The 17592-nt window shown below is 38.2% G+C and overlaps 2 protein-coding genes across 6 annotated transcripts; one reads left to right on the top strand and one right to left on the bottom strand.

Moving 5' to 3' along the window:
* Positions 1-672: 672 nt before the first annotated feature.
* On the bottom strand, positions 673-1207 carry LOC125189594 (acanthoscurrin-2-like). The gene is made up of 2 exons (XM_048086856.1): positions 1052-1207; positions 673-968 (listed from the first exon to the last, which is right to left on the bottom strand). Exons 1-2 carry the CDS (start codon positions 1137-1139, stop codon positions 673-675), a joined length of 384 nt encoding a protein of 127 aa, XP_047942813.1. The 5' UTR covers positions 1140-1207.
* Positions 1208-11003: 9796 nt separating this feature from the next.
* On the top strand, positions 11004-16118 carry LOC125189105 (actin-related protein 8). 5 transcript variants are annotated; one of them, XM_048086307.1, is made up of 13 exons: positions 11004-11369; positions 11443-11528; positions 11640-11710; positions 11785-11852; positions 11939-12000; positions 12369-12466; positions 12691-12744; positions 13364-13445; positions 13833-13975; positions 14608-14756; positions 15043-15176; positions 15530-15648; positions 15883-16118. In XM_048086307.1, the coding sequence occupies exons 1-13, from the start codon at positions 11041-11043 to the stop codon at positions 15958-15960; spliced, it is 1473 nt and encodes a 490-aa protein (XP_047942264.1). In that variant the 5' UTR covers positions 11004-11040; the 3' UTR covers positions 15961-16118. The 5 variants fall into 5 exon arrangements, 4 of the variants coding, with proteins under 4 accessions (XP_047942264.1, XP_047942265.1, XP_047942266.1 ...); XR_007170825.1 differs by lacking the exons at positions 15530-15648; positions 15883-16118 and adding an exon at positions 14877-14957; XM_048086308.1 differs by lacking the exon at positions 12691-12744.
* Positions 16119-17592: the final 1474 nt, after the last annotated feature.

Genomic DNA, 17592 nt, shown 5'->3' with positions numbered 1-17592 from the left:
AATTTCTTAGACCCCTAATCTTAGTTCACGTCGTCGGACATTGCACCCCTCCCCACGCCCGTCATGCTGCCACTACACTGTCCCTATCCTTGTCGCCGTCCTCCGATGTGTATGCTTTTAAGAGCGTCCACAAAAGAGAGCCTCCTTTTATCCTTACAATATTCATTTTTATTATTCTTTTCCTATCTATATAGTTTGCAATTATAAATATATATTCACTGTGTCATGGCCTAAGTGATATATTTCTATTTCTATTTCTATTTTTGGGATATGAATTTAGATAGTGGTATTAAGTGAATTAATTATAAACTAAAGTAACAAAAAGACATGTGGAACAAAGAGAAAAAACAAATGAATTACCTGATAGCATAATATAATCATAAGAACAATAAAACAATCATAACAAAAGCATGAACTATATCGAAAAACTAAACATTTTATTACAATATCTTTATTGCAACTTATAACAAGTTTCATTATTTTTCATCTCGCTCATATTTTTATTTTATTTAAGTTATAATACAAGTCATAGATATTACGTATGATGATAGTATATAGGAGTATTTATTATGGGTTGGCTTCATTTTGCATGTAGGCTAATGCTTCTTGTGCAGTATAGCAGCACCTCCTACAACCGCCACCGCGCCCTCAACATCCATAACGGTAGCCTCTTCACCATCCACCGCCACGACCACCTCCGCCCCATCCACCGCCACGACCACCTCCGCCCCATCCGCCGCCACGACCACCTCCGCCCCAGCCACCGCCACGACCACCTCCACCCCATCCACCTCCGCCCCATCCGCCACCACGACCACCTCCACCCCATCCACCGCCACGACCGCCTCCTCCCCAGCGACCACCGTTGTAGCCTCCCCAGCCTCCTGGCCCACCCCATCCAAAGCCGCCATTATACTTCTGGTCATCTACATGATTTGCTTCAGTGTCGGCTTGATTGACTTCATCACCTACATTTTCATCACATATACAGTTGATATAACTCAAGATATATAAAAATATTTGTAAATTATCAGTGGTGACTTGAACTAACCTTTGATCTCGTTTTTAGACGAATCGTCCCCTGCAACCAAAGAAAAAAGAAGAAGGATGCTGAAGATTACTAAAGCTACGGTTTTCATTTTCTCAAACTGGTTTAGAAAATTTCAAGTTTTTTTTTTTCTTTCTGTGAGAACTATAGTGTTTGGTCACATCTACTTATAGGGGATATTGGATTGAAGATGCGTTATAGGAGTCAGAAACAAACAATCTTGTATTCAAAAGCGTTTATTGGGTTTGTTACCATTAATACAATATGGTTTGCAGTTGAGAGTTTTGGATAATTTCATGATGTTTTAGACTCATATAGTAATAAAATACATATATAAATAAATTAACTGAAAACTCCTTTTATGATATCATAGGACTTGTTGGCAATTCAATTTAACATGTTGCATGCTAGGCACGTCAAATAATTCACGTAATAGGCATATAAAACCCAAGAACATGAATTCTACGTAGAGAAATTTATACCTTCAAGATTCTCCAAATAATCAAAATTGCTTGCTAATTCTTTACGTGATGATCTTTAGAACTCAACCGCGTATTTTGTGTCTCTTTCTCAAACTTCAATTATGATCTTAGAGTGGGCTAAAGCTTATAAAAATTATTTAGGTCCTAAATAGAGAAGATCCTACTGGAAATAGGAGAAAAAATTCGCATATCACCTAACGTGCGCGCGTTAAGAGTTTTGTGTGCTCTTATCTCTCATCTACTTGCATATTTCAAAGTTATATTGGGGTTAGATCAGGGGTTATGTGAACCAAACTGTATTCTTGTATAACGTTATTTTACTGCCCTTGTTAGTGTGAATTACGCACTCATTTTAATGTATTATAGGGGGAAAGGGCTAGAGCTTGAATATGAATAGAAGAAAGGAATAAGTATATAGCTTGGAAACAAAGAATATCAGAATGTAAATAGCAATCGGCTTTACAAGGATGATTTCCAAATGACCTCAAAAGAAAACCATTATATCATCTTCGAAAGAGCTACACATGGGTACCTCGCACGCTTCGATCAGAGTCCAGTAGAGCAATTTCCAACCGGCCCACGTGATATGGCTCGCACCTACTCACCTCAGAAACACCGGCAAACTGTCTAACAAAGATTGGAGAGGATGTAAACCGCATGCTAATTTCATGTCTATAGTCCTTCTGTGACGACGAATCACCACAACCACAATAGGCCAGAACAACCATGGATCAAACTAAATACAGATGGGGCTTTCAAACAGTTAACAAGACAATTGAGTGGCGGAGGAATAATTATGAACTCGGAAGGGGAGCTAATGCGAGCCTTCAACATGCCTCCCACTGCAACATCAAGTATGGAGGTTGATTGCTCGTGGCAAGAGAGTTGATGAGAGAATTAGTATGTGAGATTAGATGTTTTGTTTTTAGCCAAAAAAACAATGACTCAAATACCTTAGGACAACCCAAAATGAAATATGACTCAAGTAATTTGGCACGGAGGGAGTATGTATGACTGTATATGATCTTTAACATTTATGGTTTCAAATTATGCTCATATTTGAAATTTTATAGAAAAGACAACATATTTTGTTTTTTTGAAATATTGAAAACTCTTTAAACTAAAAAAAAATTCATTATATAATACTCCCTCCGTCCCCAGCACATACACTTTGGGTTCGACACGGATTTTAATGCAAAACTAGTATCACACCTGTGCGATGCACGAACCAATTGGTTTTCTATATACATTTATGAAATGAAAAATAATATAATTATATGAAGTTCTAAATTAAAATAAGTATACAATAATAATTTATTTAAAAAACTTTTTCACCTCTATTACAAAAAGTTCAACCACAAACATGTCGAATACACTTTATTGTTCAATGAAAGAAAACAAAAAATTATTGATATATGCGATGGAGCATGATTAACGTGTGCAAAACCAAGTTAAAATATCAAAATTACATGTTTCAATTTATTTAATAAATTTATTATTAAAGAGAATTTTATACTTTAGATACATAAATTTTATGTTTAATAATATAAATATTGTATGTATTCTGATTTTTTATATTTCACGACAATTTTGATTAAATCAGTGTATTCAATTATAACAATGGTGGGACATTTAAACTCAAAATACGATTTGGACATATGTTGAATTTTAGTATTTTCACATCAAAATAAAAACTTTTTTTTTTTTATAAATTTAATTCAAATTAAAGGAAGATTCTTTTTCTTACATATATACTCATTAATACATCTCTAAAATGTAAAATTGACGGTTGGGATTGTTGAATTTAGTCTAATGTATGAAAATAATTACAACACTAATATGCCCTGTAATATTTTTGAGAATTTTCTATACATGTTTATAACGATAGATTGAAATTAAAGTCTAGGAAAAACATTATAATTGAAAATCTATTTGGAGATTTTGTTTATAAACTTGATGCACTATTTATTAGCACTAAAAATACCTGCAAGCATACATGGTATATCTAGTATAGCTAAAGGTCAGTACCGGGATATCGAACACAGGGAATAAGATTGCAACTGACTACCATATACTAAGCATCACATACTATCTAGAGACACAGAGTTTTTGGTTTGATTTTATAAACTAGACATAAAATAAATAAACAAATAACAAGAAACATAAAAACATATGATACAAAGCAGGCTAATGATGTAAAATTTTAGGATCCAAAACACAATCGACCTCCTTGAATTACGGTCTCTAGAGTTATTAAGTCGGTCACTTAACTAGATTAAACCCCCTCCCGAGGTGAGAAATCCGTAGATTAGGTGTAATAATTGAAGTCCCCTTCTAATTCTTAGACCTAACTCCAAAAAGGTTGCAAGACCAATTACCTCACATGAAACCTCAACTCTCTCGAGTTCTATTGAATTAAAGTGTGAATTATCCCTCGTCCAAGTCAATTATTTCGTCTCCCGAGTACTCTAATCAACTCTAGCATGTATTCAAAAGGTAGCTAATCAATTGAATATAAAAGGCACAAGGATAAATCAAATAACTGCAAGAGCTAACAAGGAAAATCCATTGAATATCTTCACCAAAAAAATCCACAAAAGATGTTCTATTCATAGACAAGTAAAAACTACAAATAAAGTACGAGACATGGAAGAAATTGATAAAACCCAAGGTTGAATCTTCAATCTCCAGTCTTCTCTCGATAAAACCCAATGTTGAATCTTCAATCTTCAGTCTTCTTTTGCCTGGATCTGCAGAGCTCCGCTCCAATGGAAGATGGATGATTATATGTGTGGATTGTGGGATGGAAGAAGGTAGAGAGGGAGAAGGATTGGAGGCTCTGAGATGGAGAATATAAATTAAGTTAAGAGGTATTTATAGGGTGGAAAAATGTTTAGCTTGATAATTTTCGTGCCCTAGAATAATTGGGAGAGATTGGGCTTCACAATATAATAATTTCTTTTCTTCCGTGAATTTCCGTCTAAATTCCCGTGAGCTTTGACTGCACTGCGCAACGTTCGTAGAATAGACATAACTTTCTCCACAGAACTTCGATTGAGACGTGCGAGATATCCACGCGAAGCTCTTTCAAAGACAAAGAGAATGGTATGAACTAAGCACTGATTGGACTTCAAAATCACTGGCAGAATGGGCTCGAACAGAGGCTGCTGCACCTTGGCCTTTTTGCACCTTTTTTTCTATCTTTTTCTATCATATATCAACAAACACATTAAAAATACCAAATGTATAACATATGCAATTTAAGAACATAATTTTCATGATTGACATTTAAAACGAGTCAAATCTAGTCCTTAATACCATGCAAAATCCGTATTTGTCAACTCCGGATCTAAGCCATCCACAACAAACCATAGCAAATTTCATCTCCGATCACTCCGATCTAACCAAATCCAACCGATCAACTACAATTCCGACACAATCCAACTTCAACAAAACAAATCAAGTGCGAAAAGCATCCAAAGTAAAACAACAATCAATGCAAATATAAGTCGAAAACAGAATATGAACTTCCATAGCTAAATGATTCGGAATTCAACAAGGTTTCAGCAACAAAATAAACGTTGAGCTTCAAACAGCGAAGACTCGGGGAAATTCAGAGCAGAAATGAAAACAAAAGCAGTAAATTGTTTCTACGCCTCATGTGGAGACGGTGGTACACAACAGCAACTCAAAAAACGAACCCCAATCCCATGAATTTCCGATATCCCCAAAGTGTGTGTAGAAGTGTGTGAAAGTGAGCTAAGAGCAAAATTGAGAGTGATGATTTTTGTGTGTTGCGTGCTCTTTATTTATAGATGTGGAGATGATCTTCTAGAATCTTCTTGAATTCCCTTCTTTGCCCTCCATCTAGCATTCTCCTCCGTCTGACAATCTTTTTTTTTCTTTTCTGCTCACTTCCTCGCCAAACTCCTTCACTAGGTGATTTTCTTTCTTCCTTCCTGGATCTGGTGATTTCTTCTACACACCTGACTCAAAAGTTATGTTAGACCCAGAAATTCATTGAATTTAACCCCATAACCAATGCATGGAATTGGTCTTATCATACTGCCCACACTTAAACCATACTTGTCCTCAAGTATAAAGACAAGAAAAAGAACTAAGATGAATTTCAATGCATGGTTACTTATGACCGACCCTAAAGACACTTAGACTCCTATACTTAGACACAGAGAAAACACATAAAAAAAAAAAAAAACATATATGCATGAACTAGCTCAAATTTTTAAGCAGCCGTCCCCACAAGCTTAAGGTCAATCCGATAGTCTACATTCTCCAAAAACTCCCCTTCCCTTCGTCCACCTAGTCGGTCTGTCAGTTTGTCAAGATAACCTATAGCTTTGCCAATTGTTGGATTCACTTGATCACCCATTCCTCACCAGGGATGTTAGGATCGATCACTCTTAAGTATTGCCCTACCACTGATGCCTTGAGTTATGAGAATTTCTCCTTTCTAAACCTCCTTTTCCCCTTAATTTTTATTTTTCCTCGACTTCGTCCAACTTATACCTCCTTTACCTGGACTTCGTCCAGCTTATACCTCCAGAATTTTTTCTTTTCTCCACTATTTCCTCCTTTCTATATTCTCTCCCTAAGCATCAGATGGCAGCCCATTTTTTACATGTTAGCACACAATATTCAGGCTTATAACTCACTTATATAATGGGGCTTCACAACTAGGTCAGCTAAGACATTTTCTATCGTTCTTACTTCTTCCAAACCGATTTCTTCAATTACTCTCACTAAAGGGGATCTTGCCTTATTATCTTCACCAGCTCATGCTAAAACACATAAATCCTAAAAAACTAACTCCTAGACCTAATGACTCTTACGCATGCTGAGCACAGATGGTACTAAGTCCCTCCCCCCTCCTATTTTCACTTCACACAGAAAATAAAACAAATTTCACGAAAACTTAAACACATATAAAAACATTCAAAAGAAACTTCTTACACTTAGACCGGACACTGGGCTAAGTGGTAGAAGACATAAATACTAAACAGAAAACAAATATACTAAACAAACAAAAACTTCTCACACTTAGACCAAGAATTGGGGCTAAGTGAGAGATTGCACACATAAACAACTATAAACATGCTCAGCATAAAAAAACAGACACACAAACATAAATATGCACAAGAAAAGAAAACTGAAAAATAAAAACTGAAATGTAAAATTACTTGGTCATCTGGGGGGTATCAATTCTGGGTCTGGCCCCCTCGGGAGCCAGACCTAGGTGGTACACTGGGGCGGTTCGTCTTGACTTTCTTCTTAACCGGTGACTCCGGTTCCTCTTCCTCTATCACGGGTTGCTTTGATATGTGCTTCTTCACTGATACAGGCGCTAGGGACTTCGACGCAGACATGGCTACCACAGACTTGGACGTGGGCGGTGGTCGCTGGAGAGATGAGTTGCCTTGACCGGGCTGCCTGGCCGCACTACCGAATCCAGGAGGCAATCTTTGCTGGGTCTGGGAGAATTTCTCCTCGAGCCACTCCGCCATTTTCTTCATCAACCTGACCGCATCAGCCATTCTATCATTTTGGGCTGATGATCTCTCGGCCAGGACATCAATGCTCCCCTTTATGGCCTGTATCTCCAGTCGGACCCCGCCGAGTTCTTCCCGCACCGCTGCCATGTCTTTCCTTAGCTCCTCATAGTCTACACTCATCACGGCCTCTGTCCCATCCGGCTCCCTCTTCACCTTCTCCACCACCGTCCTTACATCGTAGAAACACACCTCCGGGCCATCCATTTACAAGAGCCCCTTGTTGAAGAATTATTCTATGCTGAACAGCTTTGGGGGCTCGCACATCAGTATGTCGGGTTCCGCCTTTCCTATCTTCATTATGATGTTGTGTTGAAGGTAGGCGCCAAGTAGATGGCATGTGTACATATGTCGGGAGGGGTTGACAGTCATCTGGTGGCAAGCTTGGGCCAGCCAGTAGCCTAGGCGGACTTTGATTCTCTTGGCCATGCACCAGGCGAAGTAGAGCTCTGCAGTGGTGAGAGCGGAGTTGGCTGTGCCCATCAGATTGTATCCTATAAACACTTGAGCAAATCGAAGGATGTGGTTGGTGATGTGGAAGCCCTTGGAATAGCTGGTCTTGAAAGTCCCCACCCTCTTATGAGTGATGAATTCTCATGCTGCCTGCGGCTTGAATCTAGGGGTATGCTTTGGGGCTCCGACCATTCGTTCATTCCAGATGCCCTCCTCGTCTTCGGCATGGGTGAACAGACCCATCCTCAAGGACCACTCCCTTATGCTCATCTCATATTCTTGGTTGAACAGCCTGAAGGTGATGGAGTCAGCGTCCAAATCAGTTGTAGACTTGAGGCGAAAGGTGGAGAAGAATTCCTTGGCTAGGGCAACTGGCACCTCATGTGTGTTGTGCTTTAGCAGCCACTCGAATCCTATGTCCCCGATGAATGCCAGGAACTCCTGCTCCGACCCAATCTCCCTGAGTGCCTCCGGGTCATAGCGTTTCCCAGACCTGGCCAGTTTCCCGATCGCGCCTCGCTCCTTGTAAGTAGCTGCCATTTTCGGATCATCAAACTTTCCCATATCCTCTAACAGCTTTTTGGTCACCCAGACCTCTGTTCGCTCGTAGTTGAGCTCCTCCTCCTGCTCTTCTTCTTCCTCGTACTCTGACTCGCTATCCAGGGCAGGACCGACTGGCTCCTTCGCCTCAACGCTCTTGACGGAGGCAGTTCTTTTCGATCTCTTGGGCTGGGGAGCGGCCGCATGCTTTCCCTTGCATTTACGTTCCATGGCCAAGCGACGTTCTTCCGCTTCATCCACCTCCTCTTCAGACCCAGGAGCTTCCTCCTCCTGCTCACCTCCTGCCCCTGGGGCAAGGAATTCCAGTCTCATGGGCTGATCGAGGTCATCCACCTCGTCCAGCAAGCTCCGTCTGGTCCTTCGCCTAGATGCCCTCAAATCTACCGGCGAGTCCTCTTCCTCTGGTATGTCCACCAGATCCACAACTTCCTTCAGCCCTTCCTCCTCGGGCCCCTCTACACCTTTTACAACAAGGGGTTCCCTTTCATCTCTTCCACCAGAAGCAAGGGTTTCCCCCTCATTCACTTTCTCTTCCCCATGTTCATCCACCACCGTGCATTCCATTCCCTCCGCCAGATCACCACCATCCTCCTGTTCACCGATCTTCTCCACTTCTCGTTCCGCCGTGCTTGTGCTTGGCCCGGTTTTTGCTTGTGATTGATCGCGAGCGAGGGCTCCAATCTAAGACCTTTCGGTATGTGAAACCGAGGGTTCGGCCGTCGTTTCCTCTGGAATTGTTGGCGGCCATGGTGCTACGGTTGTCGATCCGGTGGATTTCCCTTTTTGTATCGCGGAGAAAAGGACGAACCAAACATCAGATAGGGTGAGAAATGGCCCATTTAGAAAGTCTAACAGACTAACCAAACACGCCATAAGTTTATAAGAGTATATAAAAACTTCCATTTTAAATAATGAAAAAGTATCAAGTAATAACACTAAAAACAATCTATTTTTTTTATATACAATTAAATGACTTCACTAGAAAATTAATAACAACAAAAAATGATCCATTAAATTGTATATTTTCAAGTTGATTAAATTATTCATCACACCCCCATATTAAAATTTATGGATCCGTAACTGCCTGCAGCGGTTCAACTCTCAAAATTCAGGTGAAGATCACACATATTGTTCAAGAGGGGAATCAAACAATTACTATCTTGCTCGAAAAGGGGCCAGGGATGCTTGGGTAGAAATCTATGATAGTGGGTCTGCTATCTCGATTTTAAAGGCACTGGTGCAACTCGAATAAAGTAGAGAGTTAAGTAAGAGAGAATGTGAGTGAGTAGAGAGTTAAGTACTGGTTGAAAGTAGAGAGTTAAAATTTAAAGTTGTGTTTAATGAGTTAAATAAAGTAGATGAGAGAATAAAGTAAGAGATAGAAGAGAGAGTTAAGTACTCCCTCCGTCCCCTATTAGGAGTCACTCTTTGACCGGGCACGGGTTTTAAGAAATGTAAAGAAAAGTTGGTTGAAAAAGTTAGTGGAATGTGGGACCTATTTTTTTATATTGGTTTTATAATAAAATGTGAGTGAATTGAGTTAGTGGAATGTGAGACCTACTTACTATTTATGGTAAAAATGAATTGTGACTCTTAATTGGGGACGGATCGAAATGGAAAAGTGTGACTCTTAATGGGGGACAGAGGGAGTAAAAGAAAGAATAAAGTAGGTGTGATTAAATGTTTTATTTTTAGCCAAAAAGAGAAATGACTCAAGTAATTTGGGATAATTCAAAAAGAAATACGACTCAAGTAATTTGAGACGGAGGGAATATTAAAATTGAGTTTGTGGGCAACATTGCTGCCAAACTGGTTGTTTGATTTGACATTTGTTTGTAACAAATAAAATAGAAAGAGGATTTATTTTTATAGGTAAGTTCTCTTATTTACTCTTTGTAATAATAAGACCTGCAAAACTTATCTATTTCGTGCAATGAATGGGTTGAGGATTTGCCTAACCTAATCCTCAGCCAAGAATAGGTTTGCTTAAAAAATACTGCTTATATCCACGAAAAATAGATAAGATTGTGAATGACACGGATTTTAAAGTATACTCCCTCTGTCTGCGAATAGGAGTCCCGTTTTTTCATTTTAGTCCGTCCGCGAATAGTAGTCCCGATTCACTTTTACCATAAATGATAATAGGGTCCCATCTTCCACTAACTCATTCCAGTCACATTTCATTTAAAACTAATATAAACAAGTGGGACCCCTATTCCACAAACTTTATTCCACTCACTTTTTTTAACATTTCTTAAAACACGTGCTGCCCATAAATGAGACTCTTAATGGCAGACGGAAGGGGTAATTGGTAAAGTAAAAGAGAGATTGGAAAAGTAAGATAGACGGAGGGAAAATGTAGTGAATTGAGTGTTAGTGGATTATGGAGTCAACATTTAGAATGACGTGTAAGGTTAGTATTGATTGAAAACCTTTCTTTTTAAACTTAGTATTCCCTCCATCCCAAGATAAGTGACCTACTTCTTTTGGGCACGAGATTTAATGAATGATATTTAAATAAGTTAAAATGGAGAGAGTAAAGTATGAGAGAGAGAAAAGTAGAGGAGAGAAGAGAGAATAAAATAGGTGGAGAATAAAGTAAGAGAGATGACTTTTTGCTAAAAATGGAAATAGGTCACTTATAGTGGGACACCCCAAAAAGGAATACAAGTCACTTATCTTGGGACGGAGGGAGTATATTTTTTGTGGACGAACCGAAATGACAAAATTTCTCAACTTTCCATGGACGAAGGGGGTATAATCCCGAAACAAATAAACAGCCTTTGATCAATACACGTGCAGAAGTCAAAGGCTGACACGTGTGCTCTAACCCAGTCGCTTTCATTCGAGAAAGCTCAGCTGACCAGAAATCAAAAATCAAGAATTGTGATAAAATTGAATTATTGAACCCCCAATCCATGCCGCAGCCATGAGCGCTCTCATTCGCAAGGTTTGGGAATCCATGGCCCACCGATCCGCCTCCAAATCCAGCCCCAATTCGGCTTCAGACTACGACCAGCTTATGTATATGCAGTCGTCATCCACCGGCGACTTCGACCGGATTCCAATCGACATCTTCATGCAAATTCTCAAAATTCTGGGGCCCAAGGAGTCTGCGCGGTTGAGTGCAGTCTGCAATTCCTGGAAATTTCTTGTGTCGGATAATCGCTTGTGGATTTATTTCCTGCAGCATCAGCCCGATCCTTGGGACTCTGTTTTCTTCGCGGAGACTCACCTGCGATCGGGCTATCCTCTGCAGTAAGAATCTTACTATCCTCTTTCAATAGGAACTTCAAATTGAACCTATCAAACTAGTTTTCTTGATTTGCAGAGTGTTTCCTGCTCAGATGCATGACCTATCATTTATGCATATTTATGCTCAGCGCGTTCAGGTCCCTGGAGCTCTTATAATTGATGGTACCTTTGTGTATTCTCTCACTCGAATGCGTTTTTTTCACTCCTCATTTACTCATACTACTATAATTATGAAAACATTCCCTTATATTTATGCATAATTTATTGATATAGGGGGTTCAGGTTATTGTAAATATGGATGGAGCAAGTATGCTTCTCCATCGGGGCGATCAGCAACTTTTTTAGTAAGATTCGTGTCCTTGGGAATACATGCCTGCTTCCACCTTCACTGCCCTCTCAAATCTTGCTAATTTTGTAGGAATTTGGAAATATTGAGTCTCCAATGCCTTCTAGACTTCGACATTTTTTTTCAACAATTTGCAACAGGTTTTTCTACTCATTTTATATTTGCAAACAGGATGTAGGTTATTGTATATTTTTCCGTCCTGTTAACTATAGTTTATGACATACAGGATGCAGGTGAAAACATCAACACAACCAATTGTTGTATCAATACCCCTTTGCCATTGTGATGGTTAGATTCATAATACGCGCGTATTAACCTTTTTTACTTTTATTATTAGATTTTGTTCTCAGGTTTACCCTTTTGACTTATTAAAAAATTGCTTATGATGGTATTACGCTCCATCCCATTCCCGTGTGCTGAAAACGTTTTTAATATCTATCTCATCTACTTTTACTTTTCAAATCATGTTCATGTCGGATCACTCTACACCTTAAAGAAAGGTGTACAACTTAAAAAGAACTTGCATGCTGTTTGATTTCATTATTGAGTATCTATGTTGGAGTTCTTATGTTTGTCTCTCCTTTCTTCTATAGTCTTTCTGCTTTGGTTGGTCAGGCATTCTTCATTTCGTTGTAATATTTTTCCTTAACAATCAGATACCGAGTCTGCAAAAGGTTCTAGAAGACATCTCAAGGATGCCATTTACTCGACACTGTTTGATATGAATGTTCCTGCTGTATGTGCCATCAACCAGGTATTTCTTTAATAGGTCCTCCAATGGGGATTTTTCTTGGATACTGTCTTTCTTGATCTATTACTATATGCCATGACTACATGTTATGGAAAACCTCTTAACATAGATATTCAATAATGATGGTTCACATCTTCATGTAAATGTGGTGGAATTTGTAGTTGTGTGTGATTTTTGTTAGCCTCTAACTGAGTTTAAGCACATCATGGAAGTAAAATTCCCCTCAGGTATCTTTTGACCACCAATCAGCGTGCTCCTTGATGGAAACACACTTATCAGGGGTAATTTGTGCATATCCATGAACAAACACATGTGCGGTTAAGTTTTTAATGCACACACACTATCTTCGGAATTGTGGCTTGTTGCATCTGAAGTTTGTAGTTAGTCATGCTGTTGATGGGCTTAAGCTTCTGAAGTTGACTAGGTAAAAAAGATAGGCTGCATAATGCATAGCCCCCGCCCCCACCCTGCATCACTCAACAAGTAAAAAATGACAAAAAGGGAACTGAAAAATAATGAAGTTATAAATTCATGACTAAAGGCTTCCAACTGCACAATAGATATCATTGCAATTGTTCATCATGTTATGGAATACTTTCTCTTTATCCAAGCAACAGTCGTTCCTGAATATTTCTATGTGGGTATGGGAGACTCTATAGGAGATTACATTCTTCTTTTTCTTCTTTTTTGGCTCTGGCTGTTCAGACAAAAGTTCAGTCCAACACCTTGTTCTTGTTTTTTGCAAGACACTAGTTATCCATTTTTTCCTAAATACGTGTTGCAACATTGAAAATTTTCATGAAGGCAAAAATTTCAATGTAAAGAGTTCTGTTTCATCTTTGACCAGTTATCATCAAGTTTAGTATCAAGCTGTAACTTCTTCTCATCCTCAACATGCAGGCGACTCTGGCTTTGTTTGCAGCACGAAGAACATCAGGAATTCTTGTGAATGTTGGTTTCCATCAAACATCTGTTGTTCCAAGTATGTTAATTGACTTTGTTCATTGTAGTGTTTGAAAAGTATTTGATGTCCAGTCGAGCAGCAATTTCTTTGGCCATTGTATCTAAGGCTGTAAAGTTTGAATGATCTGAAGATCGATTTGAAATGCAAAATTGTGAATCCATTTATAGGTGTTTAAATCATTGCGTAATAGATTCCAAATCTACCATGCTCATTTATTTTAGACTGATTTTGATGTTTGAAAACCATCTTATAAGAATTAACTTAATGTCATTTCAAATTCATCACCAAGTGCACAAATCAAAATGCTGCCTAAGACACCTTCATTTGTCAATGTCAATTGTGAACTTGTGGAAGTTGATATTTGTTGAGGTGGGACTACATACATATGCATTTTTGTGTTGACAGTTTTACATGGCAAGGTGATGTATAAGGTTGGGGTGGAAGTTGTTGGGATGGGAGCTTTGAAACTTACAGGATACCTCCGAGATCGGATGCAACAGAATAACATACAATTTGACTCTCTGTATACTGTCCGCACATTGAAAGAGGTACTAGTCTCTCTTATGTGTTATTAACCTCTCAAATTTTACATCCACACAACTATGGAATTCAAGGAAATGAACATAACTGGACTGAATCCATCAGAGGAAAGTTCCCTAGTCTGCAACAGCTGCCAAAAACAACTTATTCCACATCCATCTGAGGATAAATATGCCCTAATACTCCTATACCTACTTTTCTACTGCAACTTGTACATATCAATGATGGATGGGACTAACGAGAAGTCTAGAAAGTTATTCGATCATCCTTGGGATCATATACACTTAAAGTTACCTCTCTTTGCACCCCTAACTTGTTATCATTACTAACTTTTAACCTCACCCGTGGAAGTGTTATCTCTTGTATCTGGTCTTGTCTTCTTGGATTTGATCTCATAACTATTGTGACATTTCTCTCCCTTACTAATATTTTTCCCATATCATTTATGAGATTGATTCTTATTGGAGTAAACCTTCCTGTACTTTTTTTTTCTTGGGTTAAAATACAAAAAAGAGATAAACTTGGCATTGTTAACTTGTTGTGATTCATACATATGACAACAGTCATCTTTTTATTGTTTGAGGTTTTCTGAGGCAGTTAATTTCATTTCACTGCCTTTCTTGTGTATTTGGACTTGCAGAACTTGTGTTATGTTGCCCTTGACTATGAAGATGAACTATCCAAAGACACTCGAGCATCGTTTGATATTTCACCTTCCAGTTCGTTTACGCTTTCAAATGAGCGCTTTCAGACAGGAGAAATACTGTTTCAGCCTCGCATGGCAGGAATGTATGTACACTTGTCTTAACAATGACTGGTTGTAGTATTAGATGAAACCAACTCTTGGAGTTTTCTTTTTCTAGCATCTATGTATGTGATTAACTCAGTTTTTTATAAAGGTCATCTCAGGTTTAGGAACAATCTCCGATGCTCATTTTGATGTACCTGAAGGCTTAAAATATAATTAGATGGAATTTACTAGGAAAAAACGTAATAGCTTGTTCTCCCATTATCAATGTTTGGCATCTGTCTGCTGCTGTTGATATAGTAATACTATATTATTATATCTTTACAGGCAGGCAATGGGTCTGCATCAGGCGGTGGCGCTTTGCATGGATCACTGCCATGATGCTGAATTAACTGCGGATGATAATTGGTATAGAACTGTTGTCTTGGCCGGTGGCAGTGCATGTATGCCAGGATTAGCAGGTTTATATCCTTCTGCATCAACTCAGTTTCTTAATGTAAAAGGACCGAAGTTTGTAGTTTAGATAGATAAACTGCACATGTTTTAGTTTTGGAACAGGAAATAATTAGATGTATCAGAATCCGATCATTGGTTTCTTGGAAAAATGATTTGATGATATAGTTTTGGTTTTTTGGTAATACCCCGAAGAGAAGTTCAGTGTTTGGGTAGTGGGTTTCTTTGGGAATTCTTGAGAGTAAAAAAATTAACATGAAACTGAGAACTTGGTAAATGAAGTTGCAGTTGGAAGTCCCAAACAGTCACTGGTTTGATGATGGGTGCTGGAAGTTTGATCTTTTTGTTGTTTCTTTTCCAGCAAGACTAGAGAAAGAACTGTGCGGACTTCTGCCAACTTCCTTGTCCAATGGAGTTCGGGTTTTACCTCCCCCTAATGGCGGGGATTCTGCGTGGTTTGGAGCGCAGCTCGTCAGCAATGTAAGTAATATCTGTATGGACCAACTCTGCTACTCTTTTCCACTGCTTGAACCATGTTTGATGTATTAGCATAGGCTGTAGTAATTGTTATTGACCACCTCTCCTTTTGTACTTAAATTGCATGATTACTAAAGGAAGTGGTATGCTGTTCCTTGTTCTCCTAAAAATCACTTAAACAATTCGTTGTTACTCATGCCTTAGATGCGGGGTTTAATCATTTTCTCTTGGATACAGTTGAGCACATTTAACACATCTTGGTGCATGACTAGAAAGCAATTCCGGCAACGGTCCAAGCGGAAGGTGTTGTGGTGAACTACCTTCACAATTTCTTCAAAGTCGGACGATGTTTCCATGAATAAGATATCTTGTGTATGAAAATGATCATGGTAAGACCACAAAATATATTAAAGCAGTATGTAGAAACACTTCCTAATCCCTATTGTCATTCAGTTTGTCCATTTGTTGAGATATACTTCAAATTCTCACACCCGCCACAGATAAATGGATAAATAAATATAGGGCTATATTCATATCCAAACGCTAAATATAAGTAAAACTCAAAACACTTGCAATCCATTGGATCTTGTGATCTAATGGTTAGATTGATGTCACGTGTCATCTAATAGTGTGATTTTTAGCCTAATAATGTAGTTCGGATAATAATGTACCATTTTAGTTCGGCGAATAATGTTTATTTTTAGTCTAATAATGTAGTTCAATTATTATTATCACCATCATCCAATCTAAGGGCTGAGATTTATGTTGTGTTTTAAACCAAAACACCCCAATATATATATATACATATATTTATTTGGGTTTATTGAGCGATTATTCCCCTTATCAATTCCTACTTTTCATTTTAATTTTCAGTCTGCAATTCGTGTTTCAAATTTAAATCTCTATTATCTTCGCCGTTCTTTTGACACTTTCTTGAGGAATTATCCATGCATTGCTCTTGATTATTCTCCAAATACTCTAAAAACTTCTACCCAAACTTTGCCCTTGCAGATTTGATATCTTTTGCATCAAGTTGTCTAGATTGATTTTTAGTGTTGGCGGTGGTTCAAGGAAAATTGAAAAACAAGTTGGTGGAAAGTAAGAGAATTCACATCTTTTAGTTTTTGCTTGATAAAAAAAAATCATTGGTATCAAGGTTCTCGATTAAATCTTAGAAAACAAAAAAGTTAATATATGATATAGTACTAATTCTTTCACTGCAGCAAGCATAATGGTAGTAGGCAAGAGTGGAATTCGAGCCCTCTTGACATCATTTGTAATTTTCTCCTTTATATAGAAATTTATTATTATTTTTTTCTTTTTTTAAAAAAAAGCAAGAGTGGGAATAAAAATTTGTTTGGGTTTAACATCTCGTGAAATTTTTAAAATTCTAAAAATTTAAGAGAAATAAGAAAGTGGAAATAATAAATTTGTTGTAGTTCTTTTATATCTCACGCTAGCAATTCTAGAAGAAATCAAGAAATTAAATCATTGATAGTATGTTTGTCAAATTTTAATTTGGAGAAGAGTAAGGGCCAAAAGTGGTCCTAAACATATGATGATTTTACGATTTTGGTTCAAAACATTGTCTTTTGAATTATTGAGTGCCGAACCAATAAAAACGGATCAAATTTGGTCCATTTTATGACGGAACTATTTATTTTTAACAATCAAACGCTAATTAGATTGCATTATTAGATTGCATTTGACTAGATTAGTATTAATATATTTAACATTTTGAAAAAAAAAATTCCAGCTGAACCTCACACTTTATCTTCTTCTTTTATCTCCTCCATAACCACCACCACACCACCTACGTAGCCACCACTGCCACTACCGCCACCTCAATAGCCTCTGCCATCACGACGAGGGCCATAGAAACCGCCACAGCTGCCGCGAGATTGAGCCTCGATGAAGGTGATGATGCTACGGTCGACCAATTCCTAG

The sequence above is a fragment of the Salvia hispanica genome, chromosome 5 (genome assembly GCF_023119035.1).
Source record: "Salvia hispanica cultivar TCC Black 2014 chromosome 5, UniMelb_Shisp_WGS_1.0, whole genome shotgun sequence".
In the NCBI taxonomy this organism is placed as follows: Eukaryota; Viridiplantae; Streptophyta; class Magnoliopsida; order Lamiales; family Lamiaceae; genus Salvia; species Salvia hispanica.
The sequence above is the reverse complement of the archived record's forward strand: the minus strand, read 5'-3'. Positions and strand labels throughout refer to the sequence as shown.